Consider the following 27,883-nt stretch of genomic DNA (forward strand, 5'->3'; position numbering starts at 1 on the left):
GTAAGGAGCTCTCCGGATCCCATCTCACTTCAAACATCAACTATTTTCTTCCTGCATGGAGCTTTTAGTTTATCATTTAGTATGAAATCAAACTACTAAATTTATACTTATCAAATTACACAAGAAGCAAGATGATCTGTTAGGCCTCACATAAAAATCGAATTTCAAAATCCATCAAAAGATGTGATTTGTCAAGATCCTGAGAGGACTCAGCCTCCTCGTGCAAAGGAGATCCAGGTGGTTCCTATCTCAGGCTACCCATGAAGTCCTCACAGTAGTCAATGCATACACGTATGTATACATGCATGCATGGATGTGGTGTTAACAACAGATGGAAGAGCTTTCACTAATGCTGCCCCCCTCCCCCTATTTTGGCAGGTTTGCTTGCTTATTTATTTTTTGGTTGTAGGCAAGAGAAAAAGAGACTTGAAAAAGCTGTGAATGCTTTAAGGGTCCTTTCCCATCGTCTTCATTCTTCTCTAGATCTGCAAGAAGAGATGTTCTTTACTACCGACACGGGTTTGCTCGACCTTCAGGAAAAGACTTAAGGTTAGTGTCAGTAGAAAGGGCAAGAGTAGAGCTGTGCAGGCCCGGGGTGTCATCTTAGCTTGCCCAGCCCCATCTGTCCTGCAGGGTCACCCGTGAAGCACAATTAGTGTAGACAGGAAAAGCAGTTCCAGCCTTTCTGGGAGGAAGGAGATAGAGAAAAGAAAACAAAATACATTATCCTGTGGGAAACAGGAGTGTAAAAAACTCACTAGTTTACTATGTTAAAAAAAAGGATGGCACATTTATTGCTACATAAATGTTATATACATACTGTGTTTTCTGTTACAGCGACAGAAAAAAGAAATTTGAACTTCTTGCTGCTGGTTGAAAGGTTTATCAATAATACCTTGAATTTGACACAGAATACAAATCTGCAATAAACCAACAATGGAAACTGGAGAACAAGATGAAAAGCAGCTCATCTCCAACAATTCGCTCTCACAATACTCCATAGGAACTACACGGTATGCTAGAACCTACTATGCTCTTAAAATGCTATTGTAAATTTCTGATATTAATGAACAGGTTATGGTAAATAACCCTACATTTTCTTTAACTACCTAATATAATAAAATAAAGTAAGAAACTTTTTACTGAAAACTTTTGATTTCAAAAATCTAGAAAGAGTAATATTTAGAATTCAAGAAATTTTCTTACAAGATTATTGTATAAAAGACTAGCTACAGTGAAAAATAAGCCAAATGTTTTTTTCTTTCTATTTTATGAAGGAAAGCTTCTGGGCATACTGCAAAGTCTAATATAGCGAAAAAGACGACAAGCTCTGAAGAAAAAAGGCCAGGCAGTGGCTTATGTTCACTCACACATCATAGCAACAACTGCTGTTTTAGCTGATTAACACTGAAATGAAGAACAAGGCCACAGATAGAGTCTGATCTAACTGGAGAACATATACAAATTAAGGTATGCAAATTAAGTCCACTAAGTTCGTCAAAGACTGACGTGTTCGACAGAGTCCTGATGGAGGATCTGAAGTGCTGTCTTAATGTTTTTTGTTCTTTCAAAATTCTCCGGTGTCTCTAAGTTACAGAACAACTTGGGATTTTTCTTCTGTGCAGACTGCCACTGCTATTGGCTCTAAGGAGTTACTTAGCCAAGACCATCATGCTCAGCATGTTTTTCTCTCCCAGGGTGCTGTGGTGGAAGACAGATTTCATGGAAGTTTAAAGTGATTACTGTGTCTTAAAAACAACTGTAAAGGATTAGAGACAGAGGGTGCCTTAATGCATAATGCTAAGACAGACTGACAGGTACAGCTTGGTGCTAATCTGGCTCTTCTTGGGGTGGGGGCAGGTGGTTTGCAGGTGATTAAGTCACCCTCCTGCCCCACCCCCCACAGACCAGCCAACTCAAAGGACAGAAGTAAAGCTAGGGTAAGGAACCGTGACCATTGCTCTTGGATTCCATGGGTAATTAGCCTCGGAGTGGTTGAGTGCATTCATCACACTGCCTGTCCCGGAGTCTACCGGGTTTTGTTATGCTCACCATGAAAAGTCATCTTTGTATTGTACTGAATGCATTTTGTGCTTACTTAACAGCTAACACTTTACAAGTACTATATTGTGTAGTACTTACTGCTCGGAAAACAAAGCAATTCCTAAAAAGTAAACTCTCCCTTGTAGGTTACACTTCTTGCTATTATAGCTTTACTATGAAACCTAGAAGCCTGAAAAGTCTTAGTGATTATTAGAAATAAAGCAATGTTTATTTGGGGGCAAATCCAGGGGACAAAACTTCCCCTTTCAAAATATTAGCTAGGCTATGGTCACAGATGGTGTCTGCTTATCACTTCAAGGACATGAACAAAGCATACAGGACTGCAAGGAGGGTTCTGGACTGTGACCATAAACTATGCAGACTCAGATCAAATATAACACCCACAAAGAGAAAATAAAAATGAGTGAAAAAAACAAGAGAGAAATGCTATACCAAGTAATATTTTCCTATTTCATGGAAATCACTATTCATATGGCGAAGGTCGGAGAGGGCAACAAAGGACTCCCTTCCTTTTTAAGACACTAACAGGTATGCCGGGAATGCTAAGGGCCAATGGTTGCCACTGCTCTGTGAACAGCTTTAACAATGCTGGCATCAGCTGAGTGTGCATCAGCTTCCCACATGAACCTTTCCCTTTATATGTAGACCTCACAGTTCCATAACAATAAATAAAATTTGTAGTTACAATGCATTTGTCAATTCAGTTTAGGCACAAGGCAACTTCCACGTTGAGTGGAGAGATGAGACAGTCTCTGATTGTGCAGAAGCGACACACTGATTACAGCAGAGTGATATGCTGCAAACACCTCACGGCCGACGGTCTCTGCTGAGCTTCCTATCCTCACGTCTGATGGAAGTGCTGACCAGTTGCTTTGATCACAGGATTACATATGAGTTTCTGGTTTCAAGTGTTTTGCTTTTTCTTCTCCCTCCTGCCAGGTCTGTGTCTTCAGATAATCTGAGTTGTCCAAATCTTTATGAGGAGAGGTCACCTTCTATTTAGCCTACTGATGACTCTGGAACTGTGACAGGGAGGAAGAGGACAGTTAGTATATTTGATTATAAAGTATAACAATTATTAAAAATAACATTACAAATCCCAGTTATTGTTCATTATACTTAGGTTTGCACTAGGCCAGTTCAAGTGACTTACTCAAGAGCCTTTAGGCATCAGAAGTCCCTCCTGATCTGAAAGGCTATGGCCCAAGATCCTCACTGGATGCCTGAAACTCTGCACATTCTCTTACTTGCACTGTGATTTTTTTCCCCCTATACATAAATGCTTAGGATAAATTTACAAGTTGGGCATAGTAATACACGGGCAACAATAAACAATAAAACAGAGCACATAACATTATTATAAGTCTATGTTTTCTTTTTTGAGACAGGGTCTCACTATGTATCTCTGGCTGGCTTAGAATTTGCTATGAAGACCAGGCTAACTTAGAACTCACAATCCCTGCATCTGCCTCAGAGTGCTGGGATTAAAAGGATGTGCCACCATGCCCAGCCTTCATTGGAAATTGTTTATGGATTACTGTTGGCTCTAAGTAACTGGAATCATGGAAAGTGAAACTTCCAAGGAAAGGGACTAGGTCTGTAATTGCAAGAGTTTTACCGTGTGTGTACAGGGAACCTTCTGATTAAACGTTTGTACATCACCTTAGTCAGCCAATTATGCAAACTTTCATGCTGGGAGCAGGTGAGCTGGCAATACCCGACCTTAGAGTCCACCCACTCAGCAGTGTGACCACAGCACTCCCTCATCGCTGTACCCAGCCCACCATGTTAAGTTAATGGTTTATATTTATATTTATTTCTCCTCAACAGAAAGTTATGAAGTCTTAGCTGTAGGCTCCCACTAAGTATATATCTAAAGAATTTAAGAAATAGATGGGCAGTGGTGATGCATGCTTTTAATCCCCATACTCCAGAGGCCGAGGCAGGCAGATCTCTGTGAATTGAGACTAGCCTGATATACAGAACAAGTTACAGGATAGCCAGGGCTGTACAGAGAAACCCTATCTCGGGGAGAAAAAAAAAGATTTTAAGTAATTATCTTATTAGTTCAAACTTTATACATTCATACATTCCTATTACAATGTATATATTAATAATCCTGAAAATGCCATTACTACCTTTTATAGTAGGAATATAATTAGGAAAAATCATATTTCCACTTTCTTATTAGATGATAGGCAATAATACTGTTTGGTAACAGCTGGTGAGATGGCTCAGCGGTTAAGAGCACCGACTACTCTTCCGAAGGTCCTGAGTTCAAATCCCAGCAACCACATGGTGGCTCACAACCATCTGTAACAAGATCTAACGCCCTCTTCCGGAGAGTCTGAAGACAGCTACAGTGTATTCACATATAATAAATAAATAAATCTTAAAAAAAAAAGTTACTTGGTTTTACATTGGTGACAAATTGTTGGATATTTTTGTATGTTCCCTAAATTACTGTTCCTATTAGTGCAAGTGCAGAAGCACATTTGCCACTGCATGCCTGTGGTGGCCTAGGGACAATGTGCAGAAATAGGTTTCTCCTTCCATCATGTGAACACCGGGGCTTGAGCTCAGGCTGTCGAGCCTGTATGGCAAGCACTTATAACCGCTGAGCCATCTCCTGGGTCCCTCAGTGAGAATGTTTCCTCATTATACAGAAAGATAAGGCTAGAGATCTCAATGCAGCAGGAAGTACAACAGGTAAAGATCTGGAGGTAACTAGGAGAGAACGACAGTAGACAGGGAACAAGACAGGCTCTGCGTCCAGTGTGATGCTGACTGTAAGTTCTTTTCAGTCTGAGGGAAACTCAGCACTTGAGCTTTGTATGAAGCTGTTTCTCATTACTGCTCTTCTAGACCTATCAACTCAAAAAGTCACCTCTGCCCTGAGAAACAGTGGTGTGTTTTTATCGAAAGACACCAACATTTATTTATAAGATGGATTCATTACTTTCCTAGACTCTGTTTTCTATAGAATACAGGGCAATGGCTTGCCTTCTAGAGAATGTGTGAATTAACAAGCTCTTGCCTGAGGACTCTGTGACTACAGGATGACTGGAGGTATCTGTGGGCAGTGGTTTAGCGTTCCCTCCAGGATGCTGCTGTTACAGTGATAACTGACTACCAGCACGCTGACCTATCTTCCTTTTCTCCTTTTCCACTGCAGTCTAATTTGATCCTAGGAGTGGTGGCATAAACCAAATCTGACATTAAAGAGCAGTTTACTTAGTAGCTATTCTATCAAATTCCAGACTTTTACCTCAAAATGAGAAACTATATTTGGTATAATTTCTGCTTCCATCCATTTGCCTCTACTACTTTAAATCTGTTGAAAAATATAAGAAAATAATTATATAATGCTTAAGGCAGGTTATAAACATGAAGTTATGGTTGGGAGTGGTAGCACATGCCCTCAATCCCAGCACTTGGGAGATAGAAGCAGGCAGATCTCTGTGAGTTCAAGGGCAGTCTGGTCTACAGAGTAAGTTCTAGGGCCAGAGAGGGTTACGTAGTATAGCCCTGTCTCAAAACAAACAAACAAACAAACAAAAAAAACACCCAAACATTCTAAAAATGAAATTACCAGTTCTACTCTTAATCCATGCTGCTAGTTAAAATGCTAGTTTGAAATGTTTAATTATAGCTCACACTGATCAGCTTCTTAAAAATTAACTTTGCAACTAAGCCTTTGTAAGTAAAACTCCAGCAGAGAGGGCTGCTTTGGGTTTACCACCTCACGTCTTTACATTCATCCATCGTGGGTTCTAGAGTGTGCTCAATTCATGACTAGAAGAGCACAGCAGCTGCGTCTCACAATCTCCATCCAAGGACCCACGTGGAAGTGTACAGTAATAGAAAAGAGTCGAACCCATACTTATGACAAGAAGAAGTGGAGTGAGGGTGGGAACAGGGACAGTTTGAGAAAGGAGTCACTGTGATGTCCTCTTCTTGGAGCATGATGAGCACACAACACATGCCGACTCAGACCTGGCATTTCTTTATGAGCCATCAGCTGTTCAAACAATGTAAACAGTAAGTGCTCTAAAATGACACTGGCTTTGATAAGACAAGAGGAAGGCCCATAGATCATTGTATTCCCAATTACATAACTTTACCAAATTATTTGTGGCCTTTACAATCACCAGGGCCCACCATAGAGAGCTGCTATGCAGTTCTAACCACTGTAAAATAAAGTGATATCCTTGATCTTCCCTCTCAGACCCATACTCACCTGGCTGATGTTTACAGATGACCCATAGGGTTGGTAGACTCACTAAGCCCAGGATGGGTTCCTGGCAACGTGGTGGGCGGCTCTGCTGACGCAGCAGAGACTTTTTCTTCTTCTCTTCTCTTAAGGCAGGCTGCTTTGGGGTTGAGGTTCCTCTCTACAGGAGAAGGAGAGAGCTAGCATCACTATTTAAAAAGGCAAACCAAGGGACTGGAGCTGGGGTAAGGCAGGTGGCAGTGAGGCTGGATCTCTAGGCCTGACTGGTGTCTGTTGGCAAGGCTAGCCTCTAATTCGTGGTTATCTTCCTGCCTAGGCCACCAAGGCAGGCTAAAGACTCTTAGGTCTTAAGTTGAACAAACTGCTGTTGTTCTTTCTGTGCGGATGATCAATCTCTGTGGCTTCATTTTTATATTAAATCTAATTTACAGAGGCAGCCATGCTAGGCTCACACTAAAACTTTAGTATTAAATGAGATGCCAGAATTCTTTGTAACTACTTTGTATTTTTCTCTATCTTTGATTATTATTTCATCTCCTAGTCGTTTGCTAATCTAGGCAAATGCTATTATCAATCAAGTTTTCCTTAGAGTCCTGCTATGACAGAGTACACTGAGTTGATATGAAGGCCTGATACTCAATTTATACCCAGAAAGACATCTGTGTTGTACCTCAAATTTACCAGTTGAGAAAACTGTCCCTTTGTGGGAAGCACATGAACGCAAGGGAGGCTGATGACTATGGCCTGCCTTCCTGTCCTACTCTGATACAGCATATGCTTATAGCAGAAACAAAAATTATGTAAGAAACCGCCATAAGCAAGATACCTATGCTTACTTTTTTTCTTTCTTTCTTTCTACAACATAGAATAAGATGGCAGAATTCTTTATGTGGTTGTGTTATATCAAGGAAGGGGCTAAAACTTTTGATAAAAGATAGCCAAGATATAATGTCTTGGAGAAGTCATAAGAACAGGGCTACCATAAGAAATAAAAGGCGGGGCTGGCCAGTTAGCGCAGTAGTAAAAACGCTGGTCAATCTTGTTGAGGCCCAGAGCTCAAACCTTAGTATCCACATGATGGCTCAAAATTGTCTATAACTGTAGATGAATGTGATCTGATGCCCTCTTCTGGTGTGTAGATATAAATGCAGACAAAGACTCTGCCTGTCTCTGCCTCCGAAGTGCTAGACCACAAAGTCCAGCAGATACTGCATTTTTAAAATGTCATATTTTCTAGAAATGGGTGCTTGGCTCAATGCTCCTAGCACAGCTCTCTGTTAATGTTTCCCCTTCTAAGGAAGGTAAGTGTATTTGAATGTGTACATTTTTAGTGCCTACCTGTAGTCCACATCTTAGTTTTAAAAAGAAAAGGGCTTTATTGTGGTAAACCCAGTTGACTCTATGGACTTCAATTGACACAGAATTATATTAATACCAGTTTACATTCTGCTTCTCTAAGACCCAGCATTTAGGGGAAAATGCATAAAACCTATATAATTATGAGGAGAATTAATGAAAGAAGAAAAGTACTAATTATTCGTTACTTATTAAGGATTTCTGGTAGGTACATATGGTATGTTTGTCATTTAGATAAAAAATATTAACATGAGGCTGGAAAGAGGGTTAAGTGGTTAGAACATACACTGTTTTTGTGGAATGGCTTATAACTATGAATAACTCCGGAGATGGGGGCTGGGGGGGGGGCAATGTCTCTGGCATCCTTGGGCATTGGCACTCACATGCACATACCCATGTACATAACTAAAAATAAATCTTTAAAATACAACACTGGTTTTCTTTTCCCTGTTTGTAGTTCTGGGATGAACTCATGGTCTTATGTATGCTCAGATTGTACTTTAGCACTTAGATGCATATAACAACCCAAGGGTTGCTTTCTCAACAGGAAACTATCTCTGCCTAAGAGGAAGAGCTTGTCTTTTGATAGGTATCGTGGAATTGTTGAGACAATGGTCTCATGACCAAAGACTAAGGGTAAATGAGAATGTCAACTAAAAGAACAAAGTGAGACTTGAAGGTTTTCAAAAGGGAACAGGCTCTTATTTCTCTTCTAGTGGACCACTGCTCTGAGATAACTATGACTCCTTTCATAATAAGACCTAGGGGCCATATTGTAATAGTTGAGAAGAACCGAGAGCCTCCAGTTTGACAAAGAATAGTTAGGACTAGAAGGAAGAGACTATTCTAGCAGACTCTACTTAAGGTATCCACAACTTTGATAACAGCAGCAACAGCAACAACAGCAGAAGCAGCAGCAGCAGCAGCTCCAAGGCCTATGTCACTTTCTTATATCCTTGATGTAAATGAACAGCCCTGACCAATGTGCTACATAGCCAGGAAGGTCTGATACAAATCTAAGTGGAACCAGATTCCTATATTTTCATCAAGAGCTTTATCTACTGAATTTTTGGCTAATTGAACAGTCACTTCTTTACATTATTAGGCAAAGCAAATATCCATGCTATTATGACCATGGAGATAAATGCAAAGACAAGAATTTTATTGATAGTTTACTTATATAGCTGTTCTTGTAGTTAACAGCTGACTTATTTTTTCCTTCATTTTTAATAATGAAATCACAATCTTACTCAATGTTGTGACACACCAACAAAAATGCCTATTAGTATGTTTTCATTTTAAAAAAAGATTTATTTATTATTATATGTAAGTACACTGTAGCTGTCTTCAGACTCAACAGAAGAGGGCGTCAGATCTCATTATGGATGGTTATGTGCCACCATATGTTTACTGGGACTTGAACTCAGGACCTTCAAAACAGCAGTCAGTGCTCTTAACTGCTGAGCCATCTCTCCAGCCCATTTTCATAAACCCTCAAATACATCGCATTATTCATTAGTTTCATTTCTTTACCTGAGGCTTTTTACCCCCAGGTAAGCACCCTCTAGGCCAGTAAGTTAACACAGGGTTTTGTAAACTGACTTGCCTACACAAGAGCTTTCCTGGGTCTCACGGCTTTATTTTTCCTGTGTGTGTTCCTACTGGCAAGTCTATGATCCAAATGCTTTCTGAGATATACATGGGAAGTGGGTTTGTGAAGGTATCCCTCTACTGTTTCAAGAATCTAGAAATGTCCCAAACTGATAACACTGGAATCTTGTTTCTCTGTTTCTAGATGATTTAAACTTTGTCCCTAGAAGCTTTAGGATAATCCCTAGTGTGCTGAAATCTCATGATCATGTTCTTTATCCTCAGGTCTTAAAAATATTGTCTATGTGCACACAGGGTGTATGTGTGTCCTATATGGATGCTGAAGAACAGCTTACAGGAGCTGGTTTTCTCCTTCAGCCTGGAGGTACCCTTCAGGGATCAAACTCAGGTTGTCAGGCTTAGGAGCTCATGCTTTTAACAGTTAAGCTATCCTGCTGGTTCTACCCTCAGGTCATATTTAAACCATTCTTTTTAGCATAATGTTAAATCCTAACCTTGAGACAAATATTGTGCAAGACGTAGAATGAGCTTGTCAGTTACCACTACTGTACCTACTTTCCACCCCATGCCTATTTTTGTTCTTTTGTCCTTTTGCATTAATGCCATTTTAATTCATTTTAATGGCCAACAGAAAGAGTGGAGTATTATCAGTACACATATCTGCCACGTTTGATCACTTCCTTGCAAATCAATATCCTGGGGTTGGGGTCTGGATACATGTTTAAAAGAAGACCGCAGATAATTCTGGTACCAGCCAGACCTAAGAACCACCATCACTCTCCATTCTCCTCCACTCTTATCCAAAACAGTGAGCTGAAGGAGCTGATGTGTGAGTGGGTTTGGGAGGAAGAAGTCTTTGATCACCTACTGAATCTGTGTAAGATGAGAATACAAACTTGGACCACAATGAAATTTTCTAGGAAGAGAAATGGCTAGGCTACTGTCAACAATCATTGTGACAATGGAAATGCTTAAATGGCAATGGCAGAGATTAGATGGAGTTTTGTACAATGAATGTGAAACAAAGCACAAAAAGTGTTCTGGGAGAACCCCAAGATGACTGCTAGCCCTAAGTCTGTCTGCCTTAGGAGGCTCCACATTGAGGTTGGTCAGATAGTAAGCCAGGTAAACAAAGTATGTCTTTACAGAAACTGCTGGCTCAGGACTGCAGGTGTACTGAGCCTTCCCAACATCCCAACTTTTGCAGATTCAGTCTAGGCGAATATAACTACACCAAGCTTAGAAGACACTGCCAAGGATTAGGCATAGGCACTGGGAGCTGATGAGATAAGGGGCAGAGGGCATCTGAATGCTTTTCAAGGAGTTGTAAGATAAGGGCTCTGCTAACCCCTGACACTAATAATGGTAATTTGCTACGCTTGCAGACAGGAACCTAGCATAACTGTCTTCTGAGAGTATTCATCCATCACCTGATAGAAACAGATGCAGAGACGCACAGCTAAATGAGGCAGAGCTCGGGAGTTTTATGGAAGAGTAGAGGGAAGGAATGAGGGAGGCAGTGTGGTCAAGGACACCACAAGAAGACCTACAAAGTGAACTAACCTGGGCCCATGAGGGTTCAGAGACTGAACTACCAAACAAAGAGTATGCATGGGCTGGACCTAGTGCCCTTACACCTATGTAGCAGGTGTGTTGCTTGTTCTTTAAGTCAGCCCCCTAACAAATGGAGCAGGGGCTGCCTATCTCTACTGCGGCCTTTCGATTCCTGTCCCATGGCTGGGCTGCCTTGTCTGGCCTCAGTGGGAGAGAATGAGCTTAGTCTTACTGTGACTTGATGTACCTGAGTGGGTGGGTACCCACGGATGGCCTCTCCTTCTCTGAGGAAAAGGGGAGCGGGAAGGTGGAGAAGGGTGTAAAGTTGTGCCTGGGAGGAGAGGAGGGTTGGAGGGAGGCTTCAATCAGCTATAAAGTGGAGAAATCAAATAATTAATGGAGAAAAAAAGCAAAAGGCTCTGGGCGCTTCAGGTTGAATAGTCTGAAAATGGAAGAAAAGGCCTTCCTGGGATTAAAGCAATCCTTAGGACAGTTGGAGTTTAGTGTGTCTAAAGTTCACTCATCTCTAATCAGTCAAAAACTCCTCAGAGTTGACAGCTCATAACATGTGAAAAAGTCAGACCTATACTCATATCATGATAGTTAGGAGGTAGTTTAGTAAGTAGTTGGACAAGCCTAGATGTCCTCTCAGACTTACTTTTTCTGCTTTAAGGACCTGCAGAGGGCTGCTGCAAAGTCAAATGCTACAAATGAACACAGTCCACCTGTGAAATAAAAGGTTTCTAACTTTCTTACAAATAATGAAACATTTCTCATTTTAATGACTTGCATCTGAGGCTAGGCATCACCACTCTCAAAAGTTCTAAAAACACAACCCTGCCGAGCATGGTGGCGCACACTTTTAATCCCAGCTCTTGGGAGGCAGAGGCAGTCGGATTTCTGAGTTTGAGGCCAGCCTGGTCTACAGAGTGAGTTCCAGGACAGCCAGGGCTACACAGAGAAACTCTGTCTCAAATAGCAAAAAACAAACACCCCCCCCCCAAACAAAACACACACACACACAAAACAAAAACAAACAAACAAAACACACACACAAAACCCCAAAACACAAGCATGTCTTCTAGCTCGTATGCATGGCAGAAATGAAAGGGCGTTTCACAGGAATAAATTCTGGCACCTTTGCTGATCACTCAGACGTCTATGCAGACAGAGAAGGTGGCATTAACAGTAAATTGCTTGTGAAATCAGAATGGGATGCAAGACAGGCTGAAAAGAGAAGAATGCACCCAGGACTTCCTCACAGGTGCTCTGCTGTGTTCAGAGTGGGACCAAGCGTTCGTTCAGATACAGCTCAAGAAGGGTGTGTGTCTGAATGACTATGAGAATGGCTGGTGAAGGTCGGACAATGTTCCTGTTCCTGTCAGGTGAGCAGCCACCAGCCTCTGTGTCTCACAGGAGACTGTAATCTGTAAGATCTGTTTTATGGACAGCTATTCTCTAGCACTTCAAGGGTTTTGAACAAGATGAGAACATACCTGATTTTAGGAGCAGGATGACTATGCACCACCATTCCTATACATCAAGCTTACTTATTGGACGGACACAGAAATGAATTTCCAGCTAATGGTAATGATGTAGCTTTCAAGCATTTACCTACCCTACTTCCTTTGTATCCAATACAAACATTTAGATAGATAATCTAACACAAATAGGAGAGAGAGTTGCTCACAAGCAAAGAGACTCGTGGCCCAAAGCCACATTTATTGATTCCTTGCAAAAAGGTTGCAGACGAAACCTTTAAGGAACTGCTGAAACACAGGCCAGAGGGTGGAAGCTCAGGAGGAGAAGCCCCCACTACTTGATAACTGCCCAGCACAGAAGAGGTGTTGTGACGAGTGCCACTAAACAGATGAAGTTTAAAGCCTTTTCAGGATCCCATGATGGCAGACATATTCCGAGAGCTTTCAGATGACTTGCCTAAGCAAAGCACCGTTAACCAGTGTCTGCCGGTCTCTGCTGGACTGACTTACCCCTGACTTGCTGTTCTAGACTAAGGATGACTGCCACAGCCTGATGAAGAATGAGAAGTTTTGTCTGAGGTTTTTCACTCTTCAAATGAAGCTGACACATTCGGCCAAGCTCCTTGAATGCCTCATTAATATCCCGCACGCGCAGGCGCTCTCTGGCATTGTTAGCCATCCGCCTTTCCTTCTCCCTTTCGATTTTCTGTTCTGGATTCAGATCCTCGTCTTCATTGGTACTGCTAGAAAAGAGGAGCAACAGTATTTATGAGCTTCTCTATAAATATGCTAATTGTGCCAAATTATAAATTATAATGATGGAATGGAAATTAAAATCCCTACTAGACAGGAGCAACAGCTGTACTTAATGTGACTGGAAATGCCCTTCCTTTCTTCAATGTACCTGAACAGTCATTTAGTTAAGCTTTACCACATGTATGTTAATACATTTTCATCGCACATTTTAGCATAAAGGCCTCTCCAAGAAAGCAAATTATTTGTAAATAAGAAACAAAACTAAATTCTACTACCTTGTTATTCAGACTGGATCCAAAGATCAGCATTACCAGGACCAGTTCAACACATACTTTCAACTTCTACCCTTAGTCCATTAGCAGGCCCCACTGATTCAAATGTACTAAGTGCTGAGCTCCTGTCCCAGAGCATGAGTACATCACGCCTGCTTGTCATTTCATGACTCTGCAAGTCACCTACTACACAAAGGACAGAAGACACAGAGGGCCTCAAAACATAGGTAACTATGATGATGAAAAAAATCCAGGAGAATGGGAATAAAAAAATCTTTTTGAAGGACAGACTGACTTATGTATTATCTCTGGTTATTTGGTACTGCAACAGTAGAACTGAGCAGCTATGAAACAATTTGGTCCATAAAACTGTAAGTACCTATGTTCTGCCCCTTTATAGCAGAAAAGTCTGTTGACTTTTAATGGATATGGAAAGAAGGATGCAAATTATCTGTTAAAATTTGTTCAGAATAATAAAACGATGAGTTAGGTTGCTTAGGAGAAGTAGTCTTAGAATTCTCTGAATTTACTTTCTCACTTACATTCTTCACATGAGTAAGATGCATATTAAACCCACAGCACTGCTAAGATTCATTTTTCTCAAGAGAGACACGTAGGCTTTGAAAGCTATGAGGATGTCAAAGGCAAAGAAGCTCTTTGTTAGGTGTATAAGTGGGAGAAAGGGCCACAGATGGCTTCTGCTAGTTCTATAGTTTCAATCTCCTCTGCATCATAATCTAGCACACAAAATGGGTATTTTAAATATCATTAGCTGTATGTGATAGATACATCATCAATAAATGACTCAGACACCAGAAAGTAGGATGCATTTAAAAACATTCATGCTGGGCTTGGTTGATCATGTCTGTAATCCCAGCACTTAGAAGACTGAGGCAGGGGAATCATGAGCTCAAGATCAGCCTAGTTACAATGTCTGAAAAACAATACTACAGATATGTGTGCACAAACAAAATCACCTAATTTTAATGTAGAACTAAAAAAAAAAAATCTAAAGGAAGATATACAAATTATTAGAAACTAATGTCCAAATTCATGCTTGAAAGAAAATCAAGTTCAATTTCTAGAAAACTCTACCTAAGAGTATCACTTTATCTGGAAAACTTTCTCTTTTATATTTTTCTCAAATTACTGCTGAAATCAGAGAATAGCAAATCCCTATGAAGAACAAAAAGGTAAATATTTCCTGTTTTGTGAGACAAATGGTATCTGTGTCAACTACTCAAATCTGCCACTGTAAGCAAACCCAGCTACAAATAACATGAAACCAAAGCATATGGTGGTTCTGATAATAACACATAATGAGCAACAGGCTGGTGCTTGCATGAACCACACTAGATTTTGCCATATACTTTGTTCTTTAACAGATCAAATATTTATTGGCAGACGTACAACAACAGTCATTGTCTTTTTTATAAACTATGGGCAACTAAGAAGCGATAGGCAGTTCTTTTTTATATGATGACACAAAGAGGTGTGAAGATGAAATGGGTAAATATATATCAATCAATCAAACAAACACACACACTACCACAGTCTGGCACCTAGAATGTAGCTGGTTATTATGAATGCATGTGCTAAGCCTTTTTTCTCCCAGAGAACATGTGAGCTCTAAGGGCTGGATATACCTTGTTCTGCCCCTAGATGAGACCTTGATGTCTTTCTGGGAGGACTCATCATCTGATTTCATGTCATCTGATGAAGGAGGTTCATGAAGGTTTTCATCTTTTTCTTTGTTTTCAGTCTTGATTTCTGTTGGAACAACACTTCCAGACTGATTTTGTACACCACCTACCGAAGAGGCAAAGGAAACATAAAACATAAGTCTAGATTCACCAAGATGGTACAAGCTTTCTAGAGGTTAAATACCCCTTAGGGTTATGCTGTAAAAAACCTTCTGGAGGCAAGGGAAAGTCCGTTATGTAGACCCAGAAAGAACTTCTCAGAAATTAGTGGTCAAAAATGAAAAAAGTCACCTCTGAAATTTTCTGGTGTTTTATGGTTCAGTTCTGTGTTTGAGGCAGCAACCGTACTAGACAGGACCGAATGATTGCCGTTGAGACTGACTGAATCTTCCCGATGTGTTCCGACCTAAAGTGAAAATAATCAGAAAGAAATCAACAGTGGCCAATTTTTTATTTTATTTTATTTTATTTTATTTTATTTTATTTTATTTTATTTTATTTTATTTTATTGTGATAGGCCAGCTGGCACGTTGATCTTGAAATCCTTAATTCAAATGACTCTCCTGCTTCAGTCTTCTGAATAGCCAGGATTACAGGCATGCACTACTTCATTTGGTTTTAAGTCTTATACAGGAATTTATAGAGAATATAGTACTATTCATCTGAATTTAACAACTCTTTTTTTGGGGTGTCACGTTTTCTGAATTTTGGCTAACATTTCAAAATACTTGACAGAAATAAAATATTTGAATTCAGATATTATTTACAAAATACGTTTCAAAATTTATAATCCATAGAGTATAGTTAGGAAAAGCCAAAAGGGCTGCCAGTGAGTTCCACATTTTAGTCATTATACTGTAACCAGAGGGCTTCAAACAAGCTCTTGGAGATAATATACAAGGTTTGGCATTAGAGAGCTCCATGGACTCGGAAACCTACTGTGTATACCTGCTCCTGTGCTGAGTAAAATAGCCCTGCACTGAAGGTACTAGTGATTTTCATCTAACTGCACCTTCCCATATATACAGCATCTTATTTTTCCTCCCTCTTGCCTGCAATGCAAACCTAAAGTAAGCCAAAGGCTTTATATCTCTGGGTAGTGAAATCCCCATATCTATTTTTAAGCTTCAAACAAACTTAACCCAAGCTATAGCAGACCCAAATGAGAAAGTAAGCATACACAACTACCAACTAACAGATACTGTACTATTTCAAGAGAAACATATCACAAATAAAGCTTTTTCCTAGAACAGCAGCAGACTTGTCAACTAGAATACTAAGCTTTAAACAGTTTACTGCCTGGATTATACAGAAATATTGTTTTTCAACAGATCCTTCAGCCTTAACAAGTTATCATGCACTGAATACCTCAAATAATTAGTGACTGGATTTTACCCTAAGATGTATAAATATCCTTTGTTTTCCTGTAAGCTGAATAAAGAACCTAAGGCAGAGTTTCAGGCCGTTGGGTCATTTGGCAATGGGCCAGATTAGACTATATTAGGTACATATCCACCCCTCTTCTAGAGAATTCTTTTTATCTTTATCCTTATTTTTAATATACTCCATAGCTACTTTCAAAATTAACTTAGAGTTACTCTGTCACTGTTCCCTTTGGATAACAAGACTGTACTGCACCCCCCACCAACATGTAAATTTCACCATGCACTGAAGTCATACATTAAAGCAGGGAGGGCCATAGAAATGATGCACACTTTCAACCTCTTCCCACCTTTGAAAATTTCAGGACTTTAGGTTCCCTGTTCCCATTAAAGACTAGAAAAACCTGAGGGCCTGAGCCTAACAGTCAGTGAAGAAAGACTAACAGGAGAAACTTTCAATGGAGCCATGGGACGCTGTCATAAAGACATCTTGGTCAAGTCTGCCCTTAACACTTACTAGTGCCTTCTTCCTACAGACCACTGAGTGGCCCAAGAGGAAATCTTATTATAGGGGCTCATGAGATGGCTCAGGGTAGAAGTTCTTGCCACAAAAGCCTGAAGACACTGGTGTTCAGATCCCCGGCACCCACATAAAGGCTGGGCGGTATGACAGCAGCTTGTAACCCCAGTGCAAGACAGACAGAGGGAGAAGATCCCCAGAGTAAGATAGCTAGCTAGAGTGGCTGGATTGGTAAGGTCTGAGATCAAGTGAGAGCTCCTGCCTCAGTATATATAAGCCAGGCAGGGGGACACCAGATGCTAACTTCTGGCCTATACACACACACACAATCCCATTTTACAAAAAGATATGAGCTAACTACAATATATAGATGCTAATTTGAAATGTGGGCCTATTTTAAAGGTAAACGGTATGGAGGGACTGTGGCTCAGACAAGCTCTATGAGATAAAGCAGAAGCTGAACTTTCTGTACGTTTGTACGCTTAAAACTTCTCAGGGTTTTGGTAAGAGATGATAAGTTAATTCTTTTTAAAGATTTATTTATTTATTTTATGTATATGGGCACACTGTTGCTGACACACCAGAAGAATGCAATGGATTCCATTACAGATGGTTGTAAGCCACCATGTGGTTGCTGAGAATTGAACTCAGGACCTCTGGAAGAGCAGCCAGGGTGCTCTTAACCACTGAGCCATCTCTCCAGCCCTGATAACTTTTGTTTTTTGACTAATATTCTAAATTACAACAAAAAGAAAATAGCCTTATAAACTTTAAAGTACACAAATATTCACTTTGAATTATACAAGAGAAACCCAGGAACTGCTGAATTCTGTTCAGAGACAATGTATCTGCTGAATTTCCACTTTCTCTTATTTTAATAGCACCATTAAAACAAAACAAAACAAAAAACTTTTTGCACCTTAAATAATAAAAGCATATTCTACTGGTCCTCTTCCTGAGAGAAGCCTCTGCAGCAAAGGGTCATTACCTTTCCTTAAGGAAAATAAGGAAGGAATTAGACTATAAATGCCGGCTGTCTTCTCGCCTCAATGGAACAGTCCAAAGTTATTTTCTTACAGGAACTCACATTACTGGTCTCCAAAAAAATGTCAATTGGCATATGTAGTAAAAATAGAAGCCTTTTAAAAATGGTCTCAGCCTAGAAGGACACTTGAAGTCAGGCATTCCCGTGCTAATGCAGCCAGCAGAAACCTTTTCTGGGTAACCCGATTCCCTTTGCAAATGGCCCTCGTATATTTCCTGAAGACTCTGACTTCCACAGCGTTTATAGTTCTCTTTAACCCTTGCCCACCACATATCCTCCCTTTAATCTGTGGCTTCACATTGACATGGCTGTCTACATGAACAACAGGTGTATAAACAGTTCTTTGTCTGACCCAGAGCCTGTGGGCCAGCCAGATAGGACTATTTTAATTGTTCAACTCGTTAGCATACAGCTGACAGGCTGCTACTGCTGGAGGAGTAGCAGGAAGGCAAATCCGTAGGCCTGCTATATTCTAAATTTCAATTCCTATAAGAACTTCATTTCAGAATAAAAGATCCAACCCACTAGATGACACACTGAATCTTCACAAGCTGTTTACAGCTTGACTTCTGTGGAATAACTTACAAGAAACTTCTTTTCATTTAATCTGGCCAATGACTTTAGCACTCATAATAGAAAAATGTTAAATCTCAGCTGATGAATTAGAGAACAGACTTCAAACTTCTTAATATAAAGTTCTGATTCTGTTCTAATAAATTGTTCATTTGTACTATTTGCTGATTATTGTTTTAATTTAGGTGTTATTAATATATAAACTGACTAAATGATTTTTATATATACACTGTTTAAAAATATTTTGCTGGCTTTATCCATTTGTTTCCTTAATCCTTATTATTTCCTTAAGTGTATAACTTCTATTATTTTCAAAAAAATTCAAAGTAATTTTAAATGTAAAAACATTATTTAAGCCCTTAAAAATTATTTAAAAGTGAACTTAATGAAAATAAAACATTTAGAAGTTTCCATTTAGGGAAAAAAATGAACTGAAACAGTGAGGGTGGGGTGGCTATAAGTATGATTCTTTTTAGACACATAATTCCTATAGTATGGAAACCATACTAGAATTAACTGCTGTCCAAAGGAAAAAATAAGAATATTTAAAGTTAGGAGGGCTGAGAAGATTGGTCACTTGGCCTTGCAAAAGTGAAGACCTGAGGTTACCTCCTTAGAAGACATCTAGGAAGCTGGTTATGGCAACACAGACATAGAACTCTCCTGATGAGAGGTTTACATGGTGAAGCTTTGCACCAATGAAAGACCCAGTCTCAAACAAAAGGCAGTGATTAAGAACGCCAGGCGTGGTGGTGCATGGCTTTAATTCCAGCACTTGGGAGGCAGAGACAGGTGAATCTCTTGAGTTTCAGGCCAGCCTGGTCCACAGTGAGTTCTAGGATAGTCAAGGTTATATAGAAAAACCCTATTTTGAAAAAACAAAACCAACTAACTGACCCCAAGGTTGTCTGTTGACATACACATATGTAAAAAAATGAATGTGCAAACATGTGTAGCCAACTTGCCCCACATAAAGATTTCTATTTTATTTTAGTTAAGTTGACAAAAGGCCAAGAAAACTAAGAATAAAATATTATTCTATTTCTTTGACTTCAAAACCCTCAAGGGATACAAAAAAGTAATTAAGAAAAATGCCTGTATTAAATTTCCACAGGTCTTGTAATAATGAAAGTAAGAGACCTATGGAAAAAATTCATTTGTACCATTAATAAAGACCTTTTTAAGAAGTTAAAAGATGTTGTTTCTTATTACTGCACACCACAATACATATTTAGAAGTCAGAGGACAACTTTGTTAAATCATTTCTCTCCTTTCATTTTTAACCTCAGTTCTTCAGGATTATGCTCTCTGGTGACAACTGCTCCAGGGGTACCTTGGTAATCTCAGTAATTTTTAGGAGTGGCATCAAGCTTCAATGGTAAACACAATGACTTCCATCATGCTTGATATATCTGCAGCTGAGATCACAGTCTGATGGACATGTTTTGTGAAAGACAAAGGCACTTGCAGGATGCTACCTCGACGGGCACAGGTATTTACATTCATGCTATAAATAGTAGCCGTACCCTGCAGAGGCATCTGTATCATTTCCAAATAAGATTGATAATTTTTGGTTTTTAAAGTTTTTGTTTAAACTCTTCTGTTAGTGGTTAATTCTTATTTTAAATAAATGAAAGTAAAACTAAAACTAAATTCTGATATTTCAGTATTTCTGAACCCTATTTTAAAGTGAATATAAATCTCTTTAATGTGCATAAGACAGACTCATGTTTTATATTTGACTAAGGCAGGTATGGAGAAATAAAAAAATATAAATAGAGAGTAGTAAATTAAGTAAATGAAAATAATTCTAAAATTAAAAGCAAACATTAAAAAGATGTCTGAAGGCTACCCCAATTATTTAAACAAGAGGGATCCTTCATTCCCAGCTCTTTTTATAAAATGTAATTTATCTCTCAGATAATTTAATTTCTATGTTCATTACATAGCTAGAATATGTTAAAACCCCTTTGTGACTAAACCTCTTTAATTCGTGTAAAAGTAATCTTTACTCACCTGATGTAACTGTCATTTAGAACTCACCTTTTCTAGTTCTTTCTGAAGTCTGGCTGGCTTGTTCACCTTACCTGTTCCGGCCTAAAACCTTCTCCAAATTGCTCTGCTTGACCTCAAACTAACTCTGGCAATCTGTTCTAATCTTCTGGCTCGTCTGTCTTCACCTGTGTCTAACTTGTCTCTCTTTGTAACCTGTCTCTGTAAAACTGTCCCTATAAAAATTGCCTCTGAACTCTACTCCACAGACTCTCATCTCACTGACTCAACTGAACTGACTAACTTTGCTCCACTGCACTGACTTCAACTGACTGAACAGAACTGATGGACTAGAACTAGGTTTGCATGTCTCTGTCTCTTGAGTGCTGGGATTAAAGGCATGTACTACCATGCCTGGATCTAAGCTTTCTTAACCTGAAACTTGCTCTATGCCGTACTGGCCTTGAATTTAGGGGATCTCCTAGCCTCTGTCTCCTGGCATTAAAGGTGTGTCTGTACCCCCTCCAGACCACACAGACCTAGAGGGACTTTGGTTTAGTTAAATGATGCATAGACTTTACACTAACAGTCATCTTGCTTACTAATCTATTTGCTTTATAGGCCCAGAAGATGAGCTACTGTTATCACCTATCTGATACTGGCTGGTCCAGTCCCCACGACCCCCATCCCCCCATGTTCTGCTAGGTTGTTTTCATTTATGTCATCAACTTTTCTTCCATTTCAGTGCATCTTGGTTTATCTTAAAACATCCAAAGTAGTGGCTGATGTGGAGGCTTACATCTTTTAATTCCAGCACTTAGGAGGCAGAGGCAGGATCTAAGTTCAAGACCAGTGCTAACCTAGTCTATATAGTGAATTCCAGGCCAGCCAAGAATACAGAGTTGAGACCTTATCTCAAAGAGGGGGAAAAAAAAATCAAGAAAAAGGAAAACAAATAAGTACAAAAAAGAAAACCCAAACCCCAAATCAAAACCATACCAACCCCGATTTTATATACTGATAAGTCAATTTATGATCAAAGTAAGGAACCGACACAGTAGGTCCATGGATAAATCTTGTTTGTTTGTTTGTTTGTTTAAAAAAAGGACCCCATCTCTGTAATAATGATACTATAATTTAGTTGCGTTCTTTTCCCTCATCTTGTCAAAGGCTCCTTTATTTTACAGTGTCAGAGCTGAGTTGCTGTAGGGATGCAGGTGGAGCTCGATAGTGGACTGCTTTCCCATCAAGCATGCCTTAGACTCAATCCTTATTTTCACCACACAGAGTCAAGCAGTGTGACAGAGATCATATAGTATGCAAAGCCTAAGATAGCTACCATTCCTTTCTTTCCCTTCACGGTGAATGTAAGCTCAGACTTTTCCAAATGCTAGAAAAGAAAGCAGTATCATGTTTAAACCTACAGTTGGGATACTCACCTACAGTGATGCTCTTAGAATAAACCCACTGCACAAACAAAACAGTATTTAAAGGTCTGGTGAGTTTCTGAAGATACTTGTGTCATCAGGATAACTACTCTGAGTTGTAAAGGGAGTGATGAAAATGAAATGTTTTTAAGAAAGATACTTATAAATCCTACAATAAACATTACTTCTGTGGTCATTTTACAAATAACTATTCTTAGATGTCAAACACAAATTTTTACTGTTAAAGAAAAAGTATGGAAAGTAGTTTTGGTACCTAAAACCAGTTTTTCTTTTCACAATTAGACTATATGTTTGTGAAGGACAATAAAAAGAGATTCTTGAAGCTGAATGAAATAGACACAAAAATGTCTCTCTAAATCAAACATCTTGTGAGTACAAGGTGGGTCTTAAGCACATGAGCAAGGCTGTGCCTAGCTGTCTTTGGTCTTAAGTCAGACTCACAGCTAACAAGCTGACCTTGGGAGGATAAGAGATGAGCACTGGCTCTCCAAGGGGGTCAGATTGTGTCAGATGCTTTCTGAGTATAAGCCCTGAAGCAATGTATGATCTCTATAACTAAAGTACTGCTGACTGCATATGTATAAGGCAGAGACCTGGTTAGACACCGGAGGCAATGTATTTAGCAGTCCTGTGCCCTCTAAAGATAGTAAGAACTGACAAAATCGTGATACACACTGCGCAACAGCTTGGGCTTAACTGCCATGGCCTGAATGGTGCTCCCACAGAGCCAGACTCACACTACCCTTTAGAAGACCCCTCTGTATAATATTATACAGAATTTTCCTCATCAGAGTATCTCTACATTGGGAGGCAGGTGCAGGCAGACCTTTGTGAGTTCGAGGCCAGCAGGGACTACAAAGTGAGTGTCTTATTAATAGCAAGAAGATAAAATGTTTAAAAGGGGAGAAATACAAATTGCAAATGCTATCAGTAAGGCCAACCTGAGATTCAAGAATATGATTTTCAAGTCACTCTCTAGTCTATCAGCAACTTACTAATAATCTGCTTTTCTATATTTATAGCTGCAAAGTGCCATGTTACTAGTTTTATTATACCACTAAAATTTTTTCTTTTTGAGACAAGATTTCTCAATGTAGCTGGCCTTGAATTTAGATATCTACCTGCCTCTACCTCTCAGGTGCTGGGATTAAAGGCATGTGTCACCAAGTCTGGCTCAACTTTTTTTCTAATAGTTATGGCATTGACAATTCATATGTGAGTTTAATAATTTTCAAGTGTTTTTATATTAGTTTATCAGCAAAACCTATTTAGAAGGTAGTTAAGAATTCAATATTTTCTGACACCCAAGACAAAACAATAACAATAACAAAACAAAGCAGAAAATAACATCCCTAACTGCTAGGGCCCAAGGTGGAAATACTGAGATCAGAGACCAGGCAGCTGTTTGCTGCTTTATGTGGAGGTCTAATATGAATTTATGTGGCAGTCAGACATATGAATGTGGGGACTTAGCACCAATCCTACTCTACAGAAACTAGGCCCCCAGCATCAGAGCACTTAAGTGCTGTGGCGATACCCAAATTTTAGCCCTTGATCCCATAGCTCAAAATCTGTTTCACAGAAAAATATTTTGTAGCATTCAATGAACTTTAAAAACCACGGAATAAACATGCAAACACATGGTATCAGTTATTCAGCAGGCTCAAAATGAATCTTTAAAAGACAATTTGGATAAAAAAACTAATGCAAGATATTCAACACAGATTTTTTTGACATATATGATTTTAGAAGTCTATTCTTATCATGTTTTAAAAAAATGGATTAAATTATTTTATTCTGAGGGGATTAATATAAAATTGCTCCCTTATACCAGTTTTTCCCCTTTACTTGGGAAAGAGGCTAAATTTGTACCTATACAAATTAAGTTTCACTTTTAAACTTTTTTGTAACTGAAGTCAAATTCCAGATAGTAACAAACAGCTTTCCTAGTCCAGAAAATTTTTCTGAATTAAGAAAATGCCTTCCTAGACTAGGATGTTTTTCTAAACTGTGGTACTGAAGACTGAACCTAAGGCCTCATATATAATACAGATGTGCTCTACCATTGAGCCACATCTCCAGCCTCCTTTTTACTTTGAAATAGGGTCTCACAGGTTCCCCAAACTGGCCTTGAACCTGCTCTTCTCCTGGATGAGTCTCTGGAATAGCTGAGATGACAGGCCTGTGACACGGCCCCAGCTAGATGGGGCTTGTAAAACTCAGTCTCTCACGACACACTCTATGCTATTCATTCTTCCTATTTGCTATCCAAGGCATACACTGCCATTCCAATTACATATCAGGAAAAAAGACCTGGCTAAAGCTAACAGATCTCTGTACTAAAGTTTCTTCTTTTTGTACGTGGCCACAGCAGAATTTGGCAGGCCTAACAGCAGCCACGGACTCTACTGAAGACAATAAAGGAAAACTTAAAGGGCTCCTTTTAACTTTCAATTCAAGAGGTGTTCCTCCTGCCAACTCTTTTCTCCAAAATTTCATGAAAAAAAAATTAGGATAACATGGATTATTGCATATAAGATGACCATGATTTACCATCGAAGCTGATCGACTATTTGTAACAAGGCTTGATCCTCCATAGTTTGAATTGAGGTTTCCAATTGATGCATTATGGGATGGTCCCAGCAAACTGTGTATATCACTGTGGTTGGTCGGCAGACTGGTAGAAGGTCCAACTGCATGGTTCCGTAGCACATGGATAGCATCATCCAGCCTGTCTAAGCGGTCTTCCATTCGAGACTGCTGTAAGGGTTGAAAACAACACGGGGGAGGAGAGGAGTTACCAGCAGTGTATCTATTCAATTTACTAAGCTGCTACATCTTCTATTCAGGGATATATAGAAGGCAGCAAGTGCAATGCAGTATCAACTAGTTTCAAAACCGACTACCTGAACTTCAACAACAAAAAAAGGCAGCTCTTTTCAGACTATGATGAATTTTCAAAGCTGCAGACACAAGTCACTGCTTTAGAAGATGAATTTACCAATCTATCATGAGGTTATTTCTTTTAGCTTCTATAATGTATGAAGTCTTCTATGTCAATACTCAATTACAGCTGATAGAAAGGGAAAAACTGTACAATGGTCTCTGAAAGATGTCAATTTGGGGAAAGGCACTCAAATCTATTTAGCTTAAGTTTTAGGTGAGTAGAACACACCTATCTTCAATGGTGTACATATCCAGCTAAGCTCTTTAGCAAAACTGAAGGAAAGACATCCACTACCCATGGGTCACACATGCTTTATACACAAACACATTAGAATTCTGAAAACCAAAAGCACATGCCAGTACAGCTCTAAAAGGAAGTCATTATAAACAAGACAAAAGTCTACTTCTACACACTGCTACAAGAGCTGCAATGCTCAGTGTTGGAGTCTGTACAGCTTGATCATTTTAAATGAGTAAGGGGCGTATGAGTAATTGAAACACACAAAAAAGGCACCATCTAAATGAAATAGTACCTCACAGACATCCTTTAAGAAGGACATTGCATCTTGCAAATGCTCGTGAAGTTGCTGCTCAACTCGATTTTTCTGGCAAAGTCAAGACAGAACAGGAGGCAAAGCACAGGTTAAGATTAACTCCAACAGAGTCGAGGAAATAGCTGATGTGCTTGTTGGTAACCTGTTAGTAAAGTTAATGTGGAGGTCTGCAAGATCTACTTGTACTGAGTTCTGAAAAGGTTGAGATTTAATAGGGACTCACAAGGTTAGCATCTAAACGGCACACAATGCTTGGGGTTCCTTGCAAAATATGGGAGAAGACAATGTTCCCTCAACTTACAATATTTTGTTAGGCACAGGAAAAGAGTGTTTCTGTTTGGAACATAGAATTACTGAATGATATATGACTTAGAATTTCACCAGATCACATGCATTTGCTTATTTTTTTATTATATTTTGTGATTCTGGGTTATAAATGTAAACATACCAAAGCAACAGTAGTAAACATTCTCTCACAGATTCTCCACCTTGGAGCACTAGAACCAAGATGGCTCCTCTACTGTCCTACTTGTCTGACAAGCAATGTTGTACTTGCTTGATTTGTACATTTTTATTACAAGAAAATATCAGAAAAACTTCAATGATAGTAATACATAAATTTAAAGTCTAATATAAATATAATCATTATGAAACAATAGATTTGATTTTTAAGTGTCTTTTTTTTGGGTAAATTTCCTCTTACATCTAAACACTGACAGTATAGAAAGATTAAAGCATATTTTTCAAAAAACAGAAATCCTTCATACTCCTTTAAGTCCAGTTACCTGGACAAATCTAATATCCCAAAAAGCAGATGTCAATAAGGATACCCAAAATGTCATATTGTCTTCTAAATCAGGTCATGTGGTAGCAAAGAATTAGTGTGTAATGCTAGCCTACTGCTTCTTCATTGTTACATAAGATTTAGTAACAACAAGAAAACCACTACCAACAACAATAAAAAAAACAACAAGAACAACAACAACAACAACAAAAAAAAACTCTTCTGTACTATAAAGCAAAATTCTATAACAACTGTAAAGATCAGTGGAATATCCTTACCAGGGAGTGAAGTGAGTTTTCATAGCTTGGAGATGAAGGAGCTTGCCCTCCAGCTCTGGGCCACTGACTGGTACCTGTTAAACCAAAAAGCATTCACATGAATGGATTAACAATGTGTCATAGTAATGTTAAGCAAAGGGTAAAGATACTTATTAATCATAAATAATGTCAACCTTGTTTACCCTTCAGCATATTATTAGCAGCTTATAAGCATAAAACATTGGACAATTCTTTTCATTATTTATATGCCAATTTAGTAAATTGAGTAAACAGGAAAAAAACCTGTAAAATTCCCAGGAAAATATATTAAAAATATAAGAAAATAATATATTCTTTAGACTTTATCTACATACATGTACATCCTTTAAAAAAATGTTTGCTTCTCCACCATGGCTTTACAGTCTTTGATAAATGATGACATTAATATTACCTGTTTCTCTGTACCATAATTTGCTTAACCATATACATCTCATAACTGGCTTTTTTTTTTTTTTCCATTTGAGACAGGATCTCACTATGTAGCCTTGGGTGACCTGAAAAATCACAACATAGATCCACCTTCCTCTACCTCCCAAGTGCTGGGATTGAAGGTGTGTGCCACCACGCTCTGGCTGGGTTTCAATTGAGTAGCAATGCTGCTGTGATTGCTGCTACAATAACTGCTGTAATAGCTGATAACTGTTTTTTCCTTCGGGGAGGGAGCACATTTCCAAATGAAGTAGCATTTCTCAACTTAAAGAGATACATACACATGTTCATGTGCATCTTCTGACAGTACACAGATAAAGCAGTTTTAAAGGCTAAAATAAAATGCACTGGGTGCACCAGCTAAAAATTTTTTAGGTGAGGAGTTATCATAAGCTAAAGACCCCAAATCATTGAAACAAAAAAATAATTCCAATCATTTTGGCCCAATCTTCTTCCAACTCCTGTGACAGGAGCCATATCATATGAGGTGTTCTGAAATGTTTGAAGACATTGACAGCCCGTAGGCACACAAATGCTTTGCAAAGCAGGCAGCTTCTGTGGTTCCTCATGAGCTTAGCTTTGAGGATGCAGGGGGACACATTGCATCATTCACATGAGAAATCTGTACCCAGAAGACTGTATGTGCATGTTGGGAACTGAGCCAGGGACTCAAACATGTTAGGTCAATGTTCTATCACACTTTAACTATATTCCCTAGCTATTTTTAGATAGTGATATAAACAAACCATGCAAGTATCTACTGCTAAAATATCATCCATTTAACTATATATAAAAAATACATATACTTGCCGGGCGTGGTGGTGCATGTCTTTAATCCCAGCACTCGGGAGGCAGAGGCAGG

General features: G+C 39.1%; 1 protein-coding gene across 8 annotated transcripts in view; it reads right to left on the minus strand.

The window, feature by feature from the left end:
• Positions 1 to 761: 761 nt before the first annotated feature.
• The window catches only part of Tcf12 (transcription factor 12), a 257,308-nt gene continuing 230,186 nt past the window's right edge, over positions 762 to 27,883 (minus strand). For 3 of the 8 annotated variants that reach the window (XM_021172002.2, XM_021172000.2, XM_029481236.1), the window contains 7 exons: positions 26,554 to 26,627; positions 24,545 to 24,751; positions 15,323 to 15,437; positions 14,975 to 15,137; positions 12,811 to 13,043; positions 6,305 to 6,458; positions 771 to 3,086 (listed from right to left, as the gene is read on the minus strand). In XM_021172002.2, coding sequence (XP_021027661.1) covers positions 6,316 to 6,458; positions 12,811 to 13,043; positions 14,975 to 15,137; positions 15,323 to 15,437; positions 24,545 to 24,751; positions 26,554 to 26,627 — 935 coding nt within the window. In that variant the 3' untranslated portion in view covers positions 771 to 3,086; positions 6,305 to 6,315. Of the gene's footprint in view, positions 3,087 to 6,304; positions 6,459 to 12,810; positions 13,044 to 14,974; positions 15,138 to 15,322; positions 15,438 to 24,544; positions 24,752 to 25,470; positions 25,543 to 26,553; positions 26,628 to 27,883 lie in introns of all 8 variants that reach the window. The other 5 variants (XM_021172001.2, XM_021172003.2, XM_021171997.2 and 2 more) reach the window with 4 other exon arrangements.

The sequence above is a fragment of the Mus caroli genome, chromosome 9 (assembly GCF_900094665.2).
Source record: "Mus caroli chromosome 9, CAROLI_EIJ_v1.1, whole genome shotgun sequence".
NCBI lineage: Eukaryota > Metazoa > Chordata > Mammalia > Rodentia > Muridae > Mus > Mus caroli.